This window comes from Mirounga angustirostris, unplaced genomic scaffold, assembly GCF_029215605.1.
Source record: "Mirounga angustirostris isolate CCGP_5_RB_7025 unplaced genomic scaffold, mMirAng1.0.hap1 SCAF_3, whole genome shotgun sequence".
Lineage (NCBI taxonomy): Eukaryota > Metazoa > Chordata > Mammalia > Carnivora > Phocidae > Mirounga > Mirounga angustirostris.
Window position 1 is genome coordinate 50,932,057 of NW_026991711.1, and position 20,927 is coordinate 50,952,983.

Sequence of the window (20,927 nt, forward strand, 5' to 3'; positions counted from 1 at the left end):
GTCAACCTAAGGATCCCACAAACCACAAACAGCAGCTGCTGAGGCCGACGTGACAAAGCGAGGTCCGTGGGGTCCTGTGAGTGTGTGGTGAGGGTTCCGACCAACGAAGGCTTCCATAGGAAGTTTTGACCTGAGATCCAGGAGATGAAGACACGAGAAAGGAAACCAGAAAGGCCTTCACAAGGAAGGTGCCTGGCCCTCCCTGCAATCCAACCCACATAGACGCCAGGTGTTGATTTAGCTGCCCCACTGAGATGGAATGTTTGAACTGCCCAGGGCCAGTGGGGTCTCATCTGTCATTTCCTATTTTCTGAGCATGTGCTGTGGGTAAGATGCTGTGCTAGCTCTTTATGAATATTATCACATCCATTCCTGACAGCATCCCTGGCATGTCAGTGGTACTATTATCTGCCAAGCTAAACAGGTGGAGGATTGGATTTGGCTTGTGGGTGGTAGTTTGCTGATCCCAGGTCTCGGATGCATGTGTGGTGGCCGGAGTGAGAGCAGCCATATTGGACCATGAGGTGAAAGTATCTACTGAGGAAAGCAGAGAAATAAGCTAGAAGGAGCCTGAGTCCCAGTTATCACAGAGTCCCGCTGTGAACTAGGGAACTGAGGCACAAAGAGGTTGAGCAACATTCCCAAAGCCAAGCAGAAACCAGGCTCTGTATGATTCTGAAGTCTGCAAACCTCATCCTACACCGCACCAGCTCAGATCAGAGATCTGGCATGTCAGCTTCCCAGTGTGGCAGCTGAACACTCTGAAGGCTGAGATTTTCTTCTGTAGCCTACTCAAAACCTCTCTTGTTTGAAAGTAGCTCATTCCTCCCCTCTTTCATAAAACACAGGCAACAATTTGCCCACAACGGGCTCATTAAACACCACACACACACACACACACACACACACACACCCTTTAAGTGCTTGAAGACAAAGCACAGGCACATCACCACCTTGCTTTCTCCTCTACAGAACTGACAACCCCGTCGCCTCCCATAAAACAGTTGTCTGCACCCAGAAACAAATGCAGCATCACTTGGAGCAGGAGAGTGGATGAGGCTCCTAGCAAGGGGTCAGCAACCTCATTCCAGAAGCTGTAGAGAAGGGAACATTCTTGGAGTCAGAGCCAAATTGCAGGGGTTTGCCATTGCTCTTGAGGTTTCTATCACCCTGTTGTTCTTTCAGTGTGTATGAGACTCCCAGATCCTACAAACTGGGCTTTTGGCTATCCCCAAGGGATTCAGCAGAGCCAGTCCCTCAGACACCAGAAAGGATTAGTAAAGGGCGCCATAGGCTTTTCCAATAGTAATGATCCAGGCGCAGCTTCCAACTGACAGCCAAAAAAAAAGCAGTGCTAAAACTCAGCACACTTGCATTTGCACCTTGTAAATCTCATTAGCATGTGTCACAGCTGGGTTCCGGTGTGTGGCCCTGGCAGAGACAGCCTTCCCGCTGGAATGTCGCATCTTACCAACCCCAGGGCCTACTGGTGACATGGACCACAAGTCAGTTCCATCAGCTCTCTCTGCGCGCCCCTCACCACCTTATGGAGCACACAGAGACCCATCACGGAGTTTTATTTGTGGCCTCAGTTAATCGAGATGGGTAGAAAATCCTGGAGGTATACAGAGTACAAGACACACTCCTGGAAAATGCATGCCTCATTCCTAGCCAGAGCTCTGCTTCCACATTCTTCAGCAGTCTCCTACTCTGGTGAGTTGGGCTTAACCACACGTGAATGGTGTATTAGTCAGGATTAGGCTCATTTGCAAGTGACGGTAGCTTAAGCAAGACAGAACTTTATTTCTCTCCCATAAATGAAATCCAGAGGGCTCACGGGGTGGCTCTGTGAAAAGTGGGGACTTGGGCTCCTCCTGGCTTATTTTTCTGCCATCCTCGGTACATGACTTCCACCTCATGGTTCACTCTAGGCTCCATCTAGGCATCCTAGACCAGGGACAGGCAAACTAACCCCAGAAGCCAAATCCGCTCCTCTGCCTGTTTTGCTGAAAAGGTCTGATTGGAACACAGCGATACTCATTTGTGTATGTATGGTCTATAGTTGCTTTCAAAGTTCAACAGCACAACTGGGTAGTTGGACAGAGACCATACGGCTCACAGCTGAAAATACTATCTGGTGCTTTACAGAAGTTTGCTGACTCCTCTTCTGGACCGAAAAAAGAAAGAAGGACAAATAAGGTCAAGGGAATCCAAGCCATTTTCCAAAAACCACATAGGACATTTCTGCTTAGAAGCTATTGCAGAATTTAGTCTCACAGCCATACCCAGCTTCCTGGAAAGCTGAGGGCCCCTACTGACCACGGCGGAGCTGGCCCGCAAGGGCTCCTTGCCTCTTCTGTTCCACCTTACAGACAGGCTCCCCCCCGAGGCAGGCCACCCAGACCCACACTATCAGCACATCAGCCACATGGGAGGAAGGACAAAAACAGAGATGAGTTGAGACAGAGACAGAGTGGTAGAGCCAGAGATCCAAGAGAGAGGCCTAGAAAGAGCTTTAAGGCAGGTGTAAAACTTTGTTTACAATACAGGTGTGGGGCGCCTGGATGGCTCAGTGGTTAAGTGTCTGCCTTCGGCTCAGGTCATGATCCCAGTGTCCTGGGATCGAGCCCCACAAGCGGGAAGCCTGCTTCTCCCTTCCCACTCCCCCTGCTTGTGTTCCTCTCTTGCTATCTCTCTCTCTGTCAAATAAATAAATTTTGAAAAGAGTGTTTTACAATACAGGTGTAAAAAAACCACTGTTTTTGTTAAATTCCGCATTAAATTTAGCTCTAAAACACTATCCTGCTGAACTGGTCAGAAACTCCTTGTAGTCAGCACTGGGGCTCCTGTCCCCAGATTTGAGCAAAGGTCCCAGGGGCTTCCGCAGTGATGCCTCCCATCAGTGAGTCACAGTGGGTATACTGGGACACCATATGGTCTCTTCAGGTGAGGCTGAGAGACCCAGAGAGGTAGACTCCCTAGAGGCGCCACTCCCTCCGAGGCCTGGCCCCCTCCCCAGGGCACAACAACCTGCTACCTTCCTAACAGAGGGAAGACTCCAACCACACCCTCATTTACACCTCCCGAAACATGCCCCTTCTTGGCTTCCCCTCTGGCTCTTCAAGCAGCTTTTATTTTCTGCCCATTAAAAAAAAAAAAGAAAAGAAAAGAAAACCCTCATAATCAAGGAAATACCAAGAATCTGACTACCCGTTGGAATGGGAAGTAGTAAGAAAAGGAATAAAACTTAATACTTGATCGACAGCTGGGACCAAGTTTAACATCTGTGCTAACATCACTAGGTTTAACATCTGTGTATCTCCCCTACCCTGTAGCCCATTTGCAAGTCTCTGTGGATCCTTTAGGCCTTAACCCCAGGTTGGGTTTCCTCCTGTTGGGGGGCAGTAGGGAGGAGGAGGGAGTGAAATCCTTGAGAGAGAGGTGGACAGGTGGTCATCTTGAGCGCCCCTGGAGGCAGGTCTGCAAATAGCCTGAAATTGGCTCTGATAATAACCACACCTAAATTTAAGCCTCTTCTGAAACGATCATTTATGTCAAGATCCTTGTTGTCAGTAGAAATTGATGACTGCTAAGTGACATATATCCAGACACCATCGATGAATGGAACTGGATCTCGACCTGTGGAGGGTTCCTGAGCGGGACAAGCTGAGTTAATATCCAGCCCACACACACCAAGAAAGCGGCACCGCTTGTAAAAATACTAAAATACTGCCACCCTGGTTAGTAAAAATGCACTGCCCTGAGCTCCCAAGTGCCACCTTAGCCCCTGCGCAGCAATCTCCCCAACCTCCTGCAATCAAGCAATAAAAGAGTCAATGCCTAGCTCAGCAGGAAGCCTGTAACTCCCCTGCTCCTAGACTCATGGTACTGTCCATTCTGATGGGTCAGTGCCCATGCCTTACTGGTTGCTGAATATTTTGAAATCATCCTAGATGAGAATGTTTTGAAGAGGGAGAAACATGAGAGGCAAAGAGAGGACTCCCTTCTGGGGTCACCATGCACAGCTGTGCAGGCTGTTCACTGCGTAAGTTCTCCTGTCTGAGGTAGCCACTGGGAACTGAATTCCATCCTGTGCTCTGCTTGCCAAATGTTGTGCCCTGGCACAGGACTGCATCCATCCAGAGAAAAGGGAGGCTTTTTCTAAAGCACACAAAGGTGCTGTGTGTTCCAGCAGCCGGCTCACTTCAGAAGCGATTTTAATCATCCAGGCCCGAGTGGAAGAGACCTGACTTAGGGTGAGAGTCAGCCTGAGAAGTCAGAAGTAAATTTTTCCTTGCCATTAATCAGTCAGGAGCCCTTGCAGACACTATTTAATTTCTCTGAGCCTCAGTTTCTTTAAAAATTGTCATTAGAGCTATTTTATACAGCGGTTGAAAAAATTAAGTGAACTGCCTGACACAATGTGTGGCAAGAATCAAGTGCACAACACCCGTAACCATTACTAGAAATACTACTGCTATTATTCTCAGCAAAGGGCTGTGTTCTAAGTCTTGGAAATACCTACAGGGCAGGACAGGACATAAGGAGAGCCATCTGGAACGTATCAAAAGGATGCGTGACAAGTAACAAACTTCCCAAGATGTGTACTGGGACCGTGCCCCTTTCTCCTAGAGACAGAATTTAATATGTGAATGTGATTTTGATAAATGATATGTAATATGAGCTTATCTATGAATGAATTGGAATTACCTCTGAGCTGGGTCTGGCAACAGGAGAGCTGAAGGCAGGGAAAGAGTGATGCCATGTAGACCCTGATGAAGGAGAAAGAGCCCATGAAGGGCAGGTGCTGAAGTCGCTTTGACCAGCCAGGAGTTGAGCAGAAGTGAATGGGAGGCAGCCAGCCCTGCTTTAGGGAACTGGAATCGGCCTGAGGGCTCTCAGGGAAGAGGGGCCAAATGTTTCCAGGAATGGAACCTGGAGCAGGCAGAACAGTCTGGAAGTGGGGCATTGCATCTGTGGTATCTTGACTTCCTAGTAGTACTGACCAAGGTCTGGCACCTCCTACCTTGGCCCCATGGGCCTTAGGATGTCTGTGTTGAGCCAAATCTTGGACACTGAGTCTGCCCAGACCACCTCTCCAGATTCACGCTTACAAAATGAACCAGGTGTCTCCTGCATATGTGCAGAGACAGAGATCAATATCATGTCCCTGGTACAATTGAAAGAGATGTTATTGCATTCATTCATTCATTCATTCATTCCAACACATATTTATTGGTGAGTTCTTTACACCAGGCACTAAGGATAAAGCAGTGAACAATCTCCTATCTGACCCTGTCCAGCCTCTAGCCACCACCCCCACCCCAGTGGAGTAGAGGTCTACCCTTCTTCCTTTTACCATGGCCCCACACTTCTTAGATCAAAGGTGCTGAAAACCTGCCATGGACTTCAGATCTAGCCCTGCTCTTGTGCTTCAGCAGTTGTTCTGAGCTGCTTTCCCTCCTTCCTCATCTCCCGCCCTCCACACTTGTCTGCAAACTGGCTTGGTGTTGCTTTAGGGCAAGCAAGCCCATCAGCCCTAAGGCTTACTGTGTTCACGGCTTTACGGCTCCCAAAGGCTCTGCCTCCCTTATATCATGGAACCCTCACCTCATCTCTGAGACAGGTGGGGGCAAGAATTAGCCACCTCATTTAACAAATTTAGAAACAGGCTGTTTAGGATAACTGCATAGGATATTGTGTCTCCTCAAGTTTTCTAAATTCTATATTAAAATATTGCATTACTTTCTGTTACTTACACCTCGCCTACTTCAAAAAAGAAGTGAATATTGTATTATATTCATCTCTAATAGGAGATATTCTAGTCTCCGAGTCTTTTGGATATTGATGGTTATAAATAGAGCCTAGGAAGTACACAATGGCAATTATTCCTGCCCTATGCTTACTCCCAAGTCCAAGGCTTGGCCGAAAATAACCCCTCCTTGTCACAAGGAGTTTGCTGAGCCATCTCCCCCCTTCTCCAGTGAGCTCCCAGAAGCTGATCTTCTCTCCTGGGAATTGATCGCTAAATTTTAGATCCCTGTGTCGCACTCCCCACATTACACTGAAGCTATGTGATGGTGTATTGCCTTCCCAGTGACCAAAACGTCCTCGCGAGTGAGAGCGTATACTCCAGTGCCTCGCATTGTGGATGGCAAACGCAATGATGAACTAAATTGTCCTTTCTAAACACTGTTCCTGATCCCTTCTCTATTGATTACACTGGCTCCCCAGATGTCAATACTCATATGCCTGTTGTTCTCAGTATTTGTTTAGCTGCCCTTGGTACTTCCGTCTGTGTGATTATAAACTCCTAAAAGGCAGAGCGTTTGACCCTACTAGAAAAGCACTGCATAGTTCCATACTCTGAAAGCTGCTTAGTAAAATGTTTTTGATCCTGGTAGTGGGTTGATGGTGGTAAAAGTAAAAGCCATTAGGACTGTGATTAATGAAGATACTTTATGCAAGTTTTCCCCCAAGCACAGGTGAGAGGACATGTAATCCCATTACCAATACTCAATCTTTCACTCTTGGGGGATTTCCTTACTAATTAGTCTGAAGCTGTAATTTAGCCTATACTTTAAGGAATGTGTCACATGAGGACACTTCTAATTTATTTCTGACCTTCCTTGAATTTAGAGGCACATATGCCTTTGACCAGCCTTTCTCCCAACTGCTATTTTCCTGCTGCAAAAAAAAAAAAAAAAAAGTAATAGTTTATCCAAGACCTGAGAAAGGGAGGCAAGCCCAGAGCCCATACCTTGGTAGTCGGCCTGTCTAAGGGTTTGGTCCTGCTCTCCTGCTTTGTTCCCTCAAAACTACCTTCTAATAACGAAGCAGAATGTGCTTTGCACTACATTACCAGGACTTGGAAATGGACAAAGAAATGTAAGCAGAAGTGAAGTCTGTCATATGTGGGTGGAAACTTTAAGAGCCAATACACAATTTGTTGCATTCCCTCTTCCTTCTGCCACAGCAAGGAGAAAGTCCCATATGGTGGCTACTCTCTCAGTCTAGGTCCCCAAGTGAGGAGAGCATGCAGCATTTCCCCAGCCTACCTGTGATGGACATGCAGAGAAAGCAAGAAATACACTTGCTGTTTTAAGCCACTGAGATTTGGGGGTTGTTTGTTACTGAAGCATACCCTGGCCCATCCTGACTGATACAATTATCCTAAGTAAAGGAACTCCTACCCCAAACTTTGATAAGATATACTTTGCTATCACCCCTGAATTTCTTCCTGGAGGCCTACCTCCATAGTTGACCTCTGTGAGCAGCTTTTCTGACCCCCAGAGATTCCATGTCCCCTGTCTCACTAGACACTCCCTCCAAAATAGTCGACTCACAACATTCCACTCCTGGAAAGAGCCACTCCACTCCTCCTTTTCCAGAAGTCCAGCTAAAGCTTCCACTGGGGTTTGATGGAAAGGTGTGTAATCCATCACACATCCCATATTGTTCCCTCCTCCCAGCTCCCAGCCCTGAAGGATGCAGGGCCGGCAGGGCCCCCTGGCCACTGAGGGAACAGGAGTCACCCAGTCGCCATGTTCTGACAGCTTGTCACATTATTTTTCCCTGTGGGGGCTCTGATCCCTCCATCTAACCTTCTTCTCAGTCCCCTGAGACCATGGGCCTCTATACAAGGCTCCCCAGGCAAAGCAAAGCAAGATTGATGCCCTACAAACGGCCTGCCATGCCCGGGAGGGCTCTCTGTTCAATGAGTGGAGCAGCCCATTCTTCCCCATCTCGGGTTCCCACACTGGACACCAAAGCGGGAGCTTGGAGCCAGGGCGGCAAGAATTCAACCTTTATTCATCCCGGAACACAAATGATCTGCCACACTCCCCTAATCTCCCTAGCCCTCTCACCTCACCTACTCAAAATCTTTCTGAAGGGCCTGGGCCTTCCTGGAGGATAACATGTGATTCACACTGCCCTCTGGACAGAAGGGCTGGAGCCCAGAGAGGATCAGAAAGTTTGGAGGAAAAATATCCATTTACATATTGACCACGGATGAAGCGTTTTCCCCTGCTGTGCCCACCCCCCAGCCATGTGCCTCTTTCCTCCTTTGGCCCTTATTACCGTAGCGTTTGAGGACTGTAGGCAGGATTGTGCTGCAGAAGAATCATGAATTAGCATTAATGTTGATGATTATTTGCATCCACAGTTCCCTGCACTGCAGGTAAAAGCCTCCTAAGGGTTTGGGCCTAAGAGCACAGCTTCAGGGACTTGGGGGGCGGGGGTGGGGTGGGGAGGGGGCTGTGGAGCACTACATATAAAAATGATTTCATCTAAATTTCTGGAGTGGTTTCATAGACCAAAGCACCTCTGAAGGACAAAAAGACAACTGTAAAATTACCTGAAAATAAATGCTTCTAAAGTGTTCAGAAATAATCCAGGGTGAGGAGAATCGGGAGGCCGATAACTAATCCGTCAGCTTTTTTTTTTTTTTTTATCCCGCATCTAGACTTTTTTCTTCCAAGGCCACAGCCTGTCACCATGCAGTTTATCAGCCGTCACTCCGTCTTGATTCTGGGTGATATGAGATCAATGGCCTAAAACTGCTCTCAGATCTACGGAGAAATTTATAACACCAGGCTCTGCTGTGCCCTGGCTGGGCCTGGGTCCCAGGGCTCTGAGGGTGAGGCTGCCATGCAGACTTCATTTCCATTTCAAAAGTGGATTGTGACCCACTTGGAGCAGGCGAGTTCAAGCCATCAGATGCAAAGGAAGGCCTGAGTCAGAAGTCTTCAGCACTTACAGAACAATGACTTTGAGGAAAGAAAAAAGAGACACCAGCCAATGATTAAAATTCTCTCTGCCTTGACAAGGCTCTAGCTCCCTGCTTTAATTTCTTTTGAATCATGTGCGATTTATTAATAACAAAACCCCAAATTTGCAACAACATGTTTTAGGCTCTGAAAGCAATTAATCATTCAATTTACCTAACTACAGAACTCCTGAGCATGGTTTGAGCAGAGATTTGTGGTTCTTTTGATCCTCACTGAGGGCTCCTTTGGTTATCTACAGCCTCTTTTCTTCCCCCATGAACTGTGTAATTTGGCCCTAATTCTGCCTCAGAGTGCCCATGAACCATAGCAAGGTCCCAGGAGCCCAGGCCACATCCCATATCCTATACTTTCCAACCAAAGAGCTCCAGGGAAATTCTTCATCGCCCCCTCTTCCCCGCAACACACACACTGAGTCCTTGGGTGATAAGGGGAACACTGGCTTTCTGTCCACAACCCCAGGCCGTGGGCAGCTATAGAACATGCGGCTCCTCACCGCCCCCATTCCCACCCCCACCATTTGTCTTGGACGGATGTCCAACAGAAAATGTTCTGTGGGGACTCTGGACTTGCTTCTGGCTGAACCCAGAGAAGCCTCAGCTTTCTGAGCAAAAAGAAAATCCTGCTGCCTGCCCGACTTCTCCTTGGAACCAGACATCTGAGAGGAGGTTCCTGGGAGGAACGGCATTCTCGAAGAGGACTGGCAATGCCGGAGTCCACCCACCAGCTTCTCCTGCCGCGCTGGCTCCAGCGCCCCTCCAGCCGGCGGGGAAGGCAGGCTGGCACATACGGAAGTGGTCCTCTGGCTGGACCCACAGACAGCAAGTGCCCTCTCAGTGCATGCCTCTCTGTCCTGAGTTTCTTGGGATTCTGCCAGACCACAAACTAGCCAATCACTGTTCCCACACCAGTCACTTCAGAGAGTTGCCCTTCACCTTCCTCCCAGATCAGAGTCTACCAGTTTAGGCTTTGTCCCACTTCCCTGCCCTGCCCCTCCTCTGGCCTCCCTTTACCCTGGTGAACCTGTGATTTCTGAATGACATCCTTCAACCCCGTTGCCTAAGAGTAGAACTGGAATTCTTTAACGCAGTATATGAAGCACCAACCTGCTCACTCTGACTTTCTTTGCCCCAGTGCCCCTCCCCCAGCCGCTCATGGCAACCTACACCCCAGCCCTTGGATCTTCACGTCCTTGAGCTTGCTATTCCTTCAGGAGGGAAAGCCCTATTCATCTCCACCCCTTCCTCACTCTTTCTACCCCTAGCTCATGTCTACTCATCCTTCAAAACTCAGCTTAAATGTTGCCTCCTGCAGGAAGTTTTCCCTGCACATCTCTGCCCCCTAGCACAATTGCACCCCCCTCCTCTGGGTTCACGCGGGCATGCAATGCATACTTGTACCACTGCTCTTGACATGAGGCATGTGTTCGGGTATCCCACTCCCCTAAGAACTGTGGGCAGCCACCTGGCATGGGCTGCCGGGTAGGCCTCCATCACAGCAATCCTCACACCTGATGGTGGGTCTCCTTCTTCTTCTAGAATTCCAGCCTCAGGGCTAGCACACAGAGTCTAGGATTTCTTTTGTTCTTCTTCTTCTTTTCTTTCTTCCTCTTCTTCTTCTTCTTCTTCTTCTTCTTCTTCTTCTTCTTCTTCTTCTTCTTCTTCTTCTTCTTCTTCTTCTTTTTTAATAAAGCTAGGAGAGAAGCATAGAACAGATTCTCCCTCATAGCCCTCAGCAGGACCCTGTCCACACCTTGAGGTTGGACTTCCAGCCTCCAGAATATCGATTTCTATTGGAAACCAGGCAGTTCATGGCAGCCCTAGTAGGCGAATGGTAAGGGGAAGCACTGGGTCAAACATTGGCTCCATGTAAGTCACAGGAAATCACCTGGTGCTCCTGAGCATCCTAAGAATGAAAGTCTTCTGGAATGTTCCTGCCCTCTCCCCCCAGAATAATGGGTTGCTGTTCACTGAATATTTGTCTCTGTAGGTGATTTGTCATGATACATGGCTTTTGTGGAAATGAGTCGTGAAAAAGTCCACTGGAAACTCCTTTTTGCCATCATCTGATCTCAATGAGAGGGTAAGGTACCAAAAGATTTTGAAATGACATGAGAGCCTTAAAGTTACTTGAACCCTCACATGAAAATTTTTCTCCTTCCTTTGGGACCTATAAACCTACAACTATATATATTATTATTTCCAGAAGGGTGGGAGAAAAAAAGGAATCAGAAGGATAGTTGTAACTAAAGCAAAGAAGCAGACAGGAAATAGGAGGGTTGTTTTTTGTTTTGTTTTGTTTTTTGTCTTTCTGAACAAATACCTCACCTGTAAAATAAGAGGTTTAGATGATCCAGCCTCTGATGTTCCTTCCTCCTGCTTTAAAAGGAAATGATAATTAACACGTGCTCAGAGCTTCCTAAGCACCTGACACTGTATTATCTTACACAGTCCTCCGGTCAACTTTACAAGGTATTACTATTAGCCCAGTTTACAGAGAGATCAATTAACTTGCCCCGGGCCACACAGCAATTCAATGGTATCAGATTTGAACTCAAGTTGGATGTTGTAATCAACAGCCGTGTTTTGTTTCTTGTCAAGTTAAGTGGGTATCCCAGAGCATCCTGACACACAGAACACACAAAAGGATGAATGGCCCAAGACCTGGACATGGTCTAGGGTTTGTGAGCATCTGGCACTGGGCTCAATCCAAAAATCAATGTTTAAACAACAGTCACCTTTACCCTCAAACTGTCTCACTGTCTGACTGCTGAGTTTGAATCAGGACTATGGAGGATGTTGCTCTGTGGGTATTAAAGTTTAAAAGTCACAATGCCAGTATCAGCAGCCCAATAAACAGGCAGGGAGGTGCATTTTAAAAAAATATAAAGTTAGCATTTGGAGTATAGAAAAGAGCTTGGTTGCATTTCTAGAGAGCAAACCCCAGCAAAACCCAGCGACTTAGGAATTCTGAGAGATTTCTACAAAATATGCTTCCGTTACAAGAATGAATTGGCTGCCTCTGAAGAGCTGCCTCCGTTCTCTGCTTTGAGGAGCACTTACTGCAAACTTTCCTGGAAGGTTTATCGGATGGAGTGAGCCTGTTGAAGGAAAAACGATGGGCCCCGGTCTTATATATTTTTTAAATAGTTAAAAGGTTAAAAAATACCCCTCTCCCCATCCATCCTTAGAATTACACTTTTCAGCCAAGTCTAGTTCCCTTTCCTGGTAGATATAATCCTAATTAAAAATAAATTACATGCTGTATAGAACTTGAAATGGAAAAGCTAATCCTATTACATATGAGAATATATCCTGATTTTCTTTCCCCCTAAACTGTGGGAGATATCAGATCAGGCTGAGCCCCCCATTGTCGCCGCTTTGAAAACTTTCCTAGAGCCCTAATCCGTCACGTGACGCCCGTGTCAATCTCGGGGTCTGCACGCGAGTTTCACAAAGCAGGCATTAGGCTCGGCAACAGAAACCCAGCTTTGCGGAGCCCGCAACATTTGCATTCCGAGAAAACGCCGGCCATTGTGGGCTGTGTTTGTTCTCAGGATTGCGAGACTGTTGCCTGCGAAGTTGCTAAAACCTAAAGAAAGGGGCTCCTCTGAGCCAGCCTGGGCCTTTGGTATGATAACAAGTCGATTTGAGCTGCTTTTGTGGGGCTGGATCAGCGCTGGGGGACGGCAAGCTCCACCCCCCATTCTCCCCACTGCTCCGGCCCCACCTCCCCGGACATTTTGCTTCCCCCGGGAGTTGCTGTAGGCGCTGATGCGCTATTTTAAATCCTATTTCCATAATCTGGAGGCCGCAGGCGGCGGGGCCCGGAGCTCGTTCTGCTCGCGTGCCTTCACACCTCTACCGCCGGCTCGGAAGGCCCTGTTCGCTGCTCTCCTCTGCTGCTCTCCGCCCTGGGCTCCGCGCCCCGCGCTTCCTGGCGCCGCCGCGGTCGGGGTCACTTCCGAGCGGCGGAGTCGCTAGCCCAGGATAGAATGCTTCGGACCTGCTACTAGCCGCCCCCCTCCTCCCGCCTCTTGGTTTCTGGCTGTTCGCCCATTCCCCCACCCCAGCACGCCTTCCCGTATTTCAGTCTTGAGAATGAGCATGATGACACGAAGCGCTTTGAGTAAAAATATTAGATAGTTTTGATTCTCCAGCAGAGCAAAGATAAAACAAATTTAAACAGCGAGCGGCTGGGGTCCTGGGGTCCAGGCCAGAACTGAGATGCGCGGGGACGCAGGAGGAGCAGGCGTGGGGTCGAGCTCCCAGCCACTCGCGACCGTGCTCTAGCCAATTATCTACTCACGGGAACAGCTGAAAACATCTTTTCTCTGAGACTCCGGCCCCACTGCCCTCCCCCCCCCCCCCCCCCCAGGTTCTCGGCTCTGCTGCCGCAGCACCTGGTGGACCTGACCTCTAGGGGTTACACTAGGCAGAGGCGCGGCCGCTGTCCGACTGCCGAGTTCTGAATCTGTTCGCGTCTGGGTTGACCAGGGAAGGGGGACCGGGGGGGGGGGGGCGGGACCCTGGGAGCACTAAAGGTCACCAGCAGGCCCCAGGCCAGGGTGGGAGTGATGCGGGGCTCGGAGAGAAGAACAGAAAGTTCTTTTGGCTGTGCATAACCCCCACCCCCACCCCCCGGGAAATATCCCTTGGGCAGAAGCCGAGAGAGCGCAAGCTATTTAATTGGTAGCTGGGCGGGGGGCGGAGGGGAGTGGAAGAGAAGGTTGGGAATTGGGCTCCTGTAGGGGGCGTCGCCCTTTCCTCGTCCCTGCGCGGCTGCAGTTGCCTGGCGTCTCTGCTTTTAGTAATACCAGGGCAGCAAGGTGGAGAAGGCGGGGAAAGGAACCCAGAGGAAAGATCGCTCCGAGGAACCCTCCAACTGTCCATCGCCCGCCCTCTTCCCCATCGCAGAAGAGCTTTTATTTATTAATCGCTGGGGATGCATTTTTTTTTCTCTTTGGCAATTTCAGGGCCCCTACTTCATTCTCCCTCACCCCAACTGCACCCCCACCTCCCTATTTGGTCTCCCTACTCTGGGGTGGGGGGGGGTGAGGGGAACCTCCTGCATGCCTTCCGAAAAGACCCCAGGACACATTCACTTGGGTTTGAGGGAAAGGAAAACACAGATGGATGCTGACAGCAGGACTAAAATCTGGATTCAGAAAAACGTTTACTAAATGCAGTCTGCTTATCAAATCCATCGCCTTAAAAAAAAAAAAATTCTCCCAGTGCGTGGCTTTTGTTTTTACCTCTCTTCCTTCGTGTGTATTTGCATAACCTGCTCAATAAAGCTCTTCAATGAGAATTCGTCTTGCTCCCGCTTGGAGCTCCAACTCCCTGGTCGTCACGGATTCTGGGGGTGGGGGTAATACCTGTGGGGGGCCGCGCCAAGCCTGGCTAGCCCGGGGATCCGCCCAGCCCCGAGTTTGGCAATACCGAAGCTCCACACGTTCGCAGGCAGATGGTTAAGTTCCCCCAGGTTCGTGCCACGTTTCAACGTCATGCTGTGATTTTGTTCTTCTGGAATGGGATGAGTGTTGCTTCTCGGAGCAGCCCTATTAGAACAGAAAGAAAATCCTCTAAATAGGCGGAACAAGGCATCAGGAGGGAAAGTTCTCTAAATGCACTTTAATACGAGCCGGGTATTGTGTGGAATTCAGCGCCCATCACCGTTTAGCCGGAGAGTTATGGCAGTGATTGGGGATGAATAGAGGAACATAATGGATACATGTGGCGTTTGCTCATTATGTTCAAGTTAGCCCAACTCCGCTGTGGAAACTGTTCAACTTTCTCTCCCCTTAGCTTGTCACAGTGAAATAATACAGACATTGGGGCCTCCAATGGAATCGCCTGCCACGCCATTCTATTTCCACTGCTAACGAGGGCTTCATAAGCCTTTGATACAGTCTGATCTTTGAAACCTTTCCAAATCTCCTCAAGCTTATGCTAAATCCTATTTGGAACTTTTTTTTCCTGGCCTACTAGCGCCCAAGGCTTAAGAAAGCCATTTGGACAGTGACATGCATACTAACACATCGCAGAGCTCTTTTCTGAAAGGGAAGTGGCAGCCCTGATCGCCGAGGCTCACATGAGCAAAACACAGTTGCGTACACAAATTTGAATAAAATCAATTTTCACTCGTCCTTGGAGCTCCTAAATCGAGATGCTATTTCCGAGTGCCTTGGGAAGCTGGGAGAGAAGACTAGCAAGACCTTAAAAGGCTGAACAAGTAGGTGGAGGGAAAAGGACGAGGTTTGGAAGCTTCCAAGGTGCAAAACGCAGAAAGTGGGTGGTGGGGGTGGGTGGGTGGGTCCCAAGCCACCCGGCGAAATCCAAGCGTGTTTGTTTTCAGTTCAAGCAGCCGGCCCCGGACAGGCACAATTAACAAAACCATCCACTCCTTTACTCCCGGCGACCTGTGCCAACTCCTCTGTATTCAGGGCGCTGACAGGAAACGAAAAAAGGCGAAAGGAGTTAAAGAAACAAAGAAAAGATTCCCTAATTTTCCTTTCTTGTTTTCCCCTCTAAGCCTTTCCACATTAAAGGGATTGTCAGAGGCTGGCGTAGGAGCGGCGCGAGGGCGAAGCTGCCATTGGCTGCCCGGCTCTGGTGATTTGCATATCGGCTGCTATAAAAGCAGAGGCGGCGCGCAGCGGCGCAGCTCCAGCCGGGAGAAGGAAGGGGGATTGTATAGTGTGGGTAGGTCGACGCGTCCTCAGAGCCCACCAGAACCTCGAGCTGCAGCCCACAGATCTCCTGCACACGGCTCGCAAAGAGCGTGCTCCTAGGAGCCTGCGACTCACACCCGGACCTGCAAACCAGAGAGGAATTGTTCAGCCTCTAGGAATAGCACTTGGGGCTGGCGGCATGAGTCCAGTGAGGCGCGGGGGCAGCCCCTGCCTTTTCCCTTTACAGCTCTTCAGCCTCTGTTGGGTGCTCTCAGTGGCCCAGAGCAAGACAGTGCGATACAGCACCTTCGAGGAGGATGCCCCTGGGACGGTCATCGGGACCCTGGCTGAGGACCTGCATATGAAAGTATCTGGAGACACAAGCTTCCGCCTGATGAAGCAGTTCAACAGCTCGCTTCTCCGGGTGCGCGAGGGCGACGGGCAGCTGACCGTCGGGGACGCGGGCCTGGACCGGGAGCGGCTGTGCGGCCAGGCGCCACAGTGCATGCTGGCCTTCGACGTGGTCAGCTTCTCGCAGGAGCAGTTCCGGCTGGTGCACGTAGAGGTGGAGGTGAGGGACATCAACGACCATGCGCCGCGCTTCCCACGGGCCCAGATCCCCGTGGAGGTGTCCGAGGGCGCAGCCGTGGGCACGCGCATCCCCTTGGAGGTGCCTGTGGACGAGGACGTGGGGGCCAACGGGCTGCAGAGCGTGCGCCTGGCCGAGCCTCACAGCCCCTTCCGCGTGGAACTGCAGACGCGCGCGGACGGCGCCCAGTGCGCGGACCTGGTGCTGCTACAGGAGCTGGACCGCGAGAGCCAGGCCGCCTACAGCCTGGAGCTGGTGGCCCAGGACGGCGGCCGTCCGCCGCGCTCCGCCACGGCCGCCCTCAGCGTGCGAGTGCTGGACGCCAACGACCACAGCCCGGCCTTCCCGCAGGGCGCCGTGGCCGAAGTGGAGCTGGCGGAGGACGCTCCCGTGGGCTCGCTGCTGCTCGACCTGGACGCGGCCGACCCCGACGAGGGCCCCAACGGCGACGTGGTGTTCGCCTTCGGGGCCCGCACCCCGCCCGAGGCGCGCCGCCTCTTCCGCCTGGACCCGCGCTCGGGCCGCCTCACCCTGGCAGGACCGGTGGACTACGAGCGCCAGGACACCTATGAGCTGGACGTGCGGGCCCAGGACCGCGGTCCAGGGCCCCGGGCCTCCACCTGCAAGGTCATCGTGCGCATCCGCGACGTCAATGACAACGCTCCGGACATCACCATCACCCCGCTGGCCGCCCCGGGCGCACCTGCCGCCTCTCCCTTCGCCGCCGCAGCCGCCGCCGCCGCTCTCGGGGGTGCGGACGCGACCTCGCCGACCGGGCCCGGGACACCTGAGGCCGGCGCCGTGTCTCTGGTGCCAGAGGGGGCGGCGCGCGAGAGCCTGGTGGCGCTGGTCAGCACCTCGGACAGAGACTCGGGCGCCAACGGGCAGGTGCGCTGCGCCCTCTACGGGCACGAGCACTTCCGGCTGCAGCCGGCCTACGCGGGCAGCTACCTGGTGGTGACCGCGGCGTCGCTGGACCGCGAGCGCATCGCCGAGTACAACCTGACGCTGGTGGCCGAGGACCGCGGCGCGCCCCCGCTACGCACCGTGAGGCCCTACACGGTGCGCGTGAGTGACGAGAACGACAACGCGCCAGTCTTCACACGGCCGGTCTACGAGGTGTCGGTGCGTGAGAACAACCCGCCCGGCGCCTACTTGGCCACGGTGGCCGCCCGGGACCCCGACCTGGGCCGCAACGGCCAGGTCACCTACCGGCTGCTGGAGGCTGAAGTAGGCCGTGCCGGGGGCTCGGTGTCCACCTATGTGTCGGTGGACCCGGCCACCGGGGCCATCTATGCGCTGCGCAGCTTCGACTATGAGACGCTGCGCCAGCTCGACGTGCGCATCCAGGCGAGCGACGGTGGCTCCCCTCAGCTCTCCAGCAGCGCCCTGGTGCAAGTGCGGGTACTGGACCAGAACGACCACGCACCGGTCCTGGTGCACCCGGCGCCGGCCAACGGGACCCTGGAAGTGGCGGTCCCCGGACGCACGGCAAGGGACACTGCCGTGGCGCGCGTGCAGGCCCGGGACGCGGACGATGGTGCCAACGGGGAGCTGGCATTCGAGCTGCAGCAGCAGGAGCCGCGAGAAGCCTTCGCCATCGGCCGCCGCACGGGGGAGATCGTGCTCACAGGCGACCTCTCGCAGGAGCCGCCGGGCCGCGTGTTCCGGGCGCTGCTGGTCATATCTGACGGCGGCCGTCCCCCGCTCTCCACCTCTGCCACCGTCAGTTTCGTGGTGACAGCAGGCGGCGGGCGAGGGCTGGTGGCGCCCGCCAGTGCAGGGAGCCCTGAGCGCTCTCGCCCGCCCGGCTCTCGACTCGCGGCGTCGGGGCCCGCCCTACAATGGGACACGCCGCTGATCGTCATCATCGTGTTGGCCGGGAGCTGCACGCTGCTGCTGGCCGCCATCATCGCCATCGCCACCACCTGCAACCGCCGCAAGAAGGAGGTGCGCAAAGGGGGGGCCCGCCGGGAAGAGCGGCCCGGGGCGGCGGGCGGCGGAGCCTCGGCTCCCGGCTCCCCGGAGGAGGCTGCCCGGGGAGCCGGGCCCAGGCCCAACATGTTCGACGTGCTCACCTTCCCTGGCAGCGGCAAAGCGCCCTTTGGCAGCCCCGCGGCCGACCCGCCCCCGCCCGCGGTCGCCGCGGCCGAAGTGCCGGGCTCGGAGGGCGGCAGCGCCACCGGGGAAAGCTCCTGTCACTTCGAGGGGCAGCAGCGGCTCCGCGGCGCGCATGCCGAGGTGAGGCCTTCCTTCGGCTGGGCGCCCCCCTCCGTGCTCCGCGGACAGGCTGGGGGAAGGGACTGGAGGGGTCTGGGTGTGCCTGGATGCCTAACCTGTCGCACTTATTTTTTGTTTCTTGTCCAACCCCCACCTCACCCCCTCTCCCCCGCCCGCCCCGCTTCCCCCATTCCTTCCTGCAGCCCTACGGTGCCTCCCCCGGCTTCGGAAAGGAGCCGACTCCCCCTGTGGCGGTCTGGAAAGGACACTCTTTCAACACCATCTCTGGCCGAGAAGCGGAGAAGTTCAGCGGCAAAGACAGCGGCAAAGGGGACAGTGATTTCAACGACAGCGATTCTGACATCAGCGGGGATGCTCTGAAAAAGGATCTCATCAACCACATGCAGAGTGGTGAGGACACTTCTTTCCCGCCAAGTTCAGCGTTCCTCCTCTCCCTCCCCTGCTGCCCTCCTGTCAATCTCCGTTCCAGCCCCCTCCCTTTTCCCCACTTTCTTCAGTCCTCGAGTTTGGGATCCCTGCCTTCCTCAGACAGCCGATTTCAAAATGTCACGTCGAGGCAGCTCCACCACTTGAATAAAGAACACTCCCATCTTGGGACGCCTGGGTGGCTCAGTCGGTTAAGCGTCTGCCTTCAGCTCAGGTCATGATCCCAGGGTCCTGGGATCGAGTCCCGCATCGAGCTCCCCACTCCGCGGGGAGCCTGCTTCTCCCTCTGCCTCTGCCTCTCTCTCTCTCTATCTCTCATGAATAAATAAATAAAATCTTTTAAAAAAAAAAAAGAACACTCCCATCCTGTTAGGTGGAGGCAGGGGTGATGCTAGCTCCCTGAGGAGGGGAATTCTCCTCAGTTCCTTAACTTGCTTCCAGCAAAAGAAGCTGAGCCAACTTCGGATGAAGGTGGCTTTATAGGAAGCAGTGTTTCTTTCAAATCTTGAATCACCGCGCTCACTCTCATACTCGCTTTTCTTTTCAGCCGCCCTGACCTGCCTGACATTCTGAAGAGGGAGGCGTAGTTGTGTGCAATCTCAGTAATCATCCTCACGCTCTCTCCCTTTCTCTTTTATGTTAGGACTGTGGGCGTGCACCGCTGAGTGTAAGATCCTGGGCCACTCTGACCGCTGCTGGAGCCCGTCATGTGGAGGGCCCAACACGCATCCCCCGCCTCACCCACCAGCGCAGATGTCTACCTTCTGTAAGAGCACCTCCCTGCCTCGGGATCCTCTGCGCAGGGACAATTACTATCAGGCCCAACTGCCCAAGACAGTGGGGCTGCAGAGCGTCTATGAGAAAGTGCTACACAGAGACTATGACAGGACAGTCACCCTGCTCTCCCCTCCCCGTCCAGGGAGGCTCCCAGACTTGCAGGAGATTGGGGTACCCCTCTACCAGTCCCCCCCTGGCAGGTACCTGTCCCCAAAGAAGGAAGCCAATGAAAATGTGTAACCCCATGCTGCATGTGTTCACAACTTATACAGGTCACTCCGAGAAGCCCCTAAGTTATTGACTGGTTTCAGTGGTGTATATATTAAATATGCAAGATGTGCCTTAAAATGAAGCTGTTGGAAGCTATTTCCAATCACATTGGTACTGTTTGGTATTTGCAAACAAAAATGTAGTTAATGTAATTTTTATGAAATGTGTGCAGTATTTAATTTTTCTTATCATGCTATTGACTTTAATTTCATTTGCAGCTTGCCATTTTCTTAGTGTTTTTAACCTGTACATTGTGTAATGTAATGTTTGTATATAATGAAATTTTGTTATATTTTTATAAAATAAAAGCTAAAGTGGAAGTTATTGCCAAAGGAACTGTCTGTAAGACAAAAAAAAAAGTGGGAATTACTTAATGGAAATTTATCTTTCACCTGAAACAACCTAGTGTTTGAGAATTTTTGCCTTGCCAAGTATACCTTGTATATCTTGAGTCTGTGGTAGATTTCAAGTTCAATGTTATTTAATTACATTTGGTTTTCTGTAAACCGAACCGTGTCACTTATAAGCACAGTAATAAAGGATTTGTCATGTGTTTGAAGAATCTGCTAATTGCTTTTCATGAAGTTGCCTACAGTTAGACATTCACAAATAATCTGAGTACCAGAATTAAACCTTCTTTCAAGTGCTAATTATTTGGGCATCATTAATATTCACAGCGATATTAAACTTCCAAGTATTGGAAAGTCTCATCTGAGTATTAAAAATACTTGATTTTATAAATCATGCACATCTCCATTTACATCAGGCACTCTATAAAATTCTTGTCCTCATTTATTCACTCAACAGATATTTATGGTGCATCTACAAAAAGTAGAGAAAGCTGTTTGGGCTGTTCATACACTAATTAAACATCTGTTGAGTTTTTATGAACTGCAGTAACTCCCCTAAGAGCTGTGGTTCGAGGTTAGGAAGACATAGTCTCAAGGAGCTCTTAGCATATTAGGATGTTAATAGCAAAAACACACTCAAATGTATGGGTGAAATGACATGGTACTTGGGATTTGCTTTAAAATATTCTAGAAGAAAACACGGGGCGATATGAAACGAGACTGATAAAATACTGATTCTTGTCAACACTGGCCTGGGTACATGTTGGGGGGGTTAATTATACCAATCTATTCGTGTGCTTGTGTGTACTTAA

At 51.6% G+C, this 20,927-nt stretch overlaps 1 protein-coding gene and 1 long non-coding RNA gene across 3 annotated transcripts in view; one reads left to right on the forward strand and one right to left on the reverse strand.

Annotated features, from left to right (window-relative positions):
• LOC135363745 (uncharacterized) overlaps positions 1-20,927 on the reverse strand; it is a 65,137-nt gene that overhangs the window by 13,637 nt on the left and 30,573 nt on the right. Inside the window, exons 2-3 of the long non-coding RNA XR_010409801.1 lie at positions 14,167-14,349; positions 11,117-11,167 (exon numbers count right to left, since the gene is read on the reverse strand). This is a non-coding gene — a long non-coding RNA (uncharacterized LOC135363745). The remainder of the gene's footprint in view (positions 1-11,116; positions 11,168-14,166; positions 14,350-20,927) is intronic.
• On the forward strand, positions 15,469-20,701 carry LOC123839221 (protocadherin-8). Of its 2 annotated transcripts, none has more exons than XM_064586025.1 (3): positions 15,469-18,292; positions 18,475-18,682; positions 19,362-20,701. In XM_064586025.1, the coding sequence occupies exons 1-3, from the start codon at positions 15,662-15,664 to the stop codon at positions 19,733-19,735; spliced, it is 3,213 nt and encodes a 1,070-aa protein (XP_064442095.1). In that variant the 5' UTR covers positions 15,469-15,661; the 3' UTR covers positions 19,736-20,701. The 2 variants fall into 2 exon arrangements, with proteins under 2 accessions (XP_064442095.1, XP_064442096.1); XM_064586026.1 differs by having other exon boundaries at positions 15,469-18,001.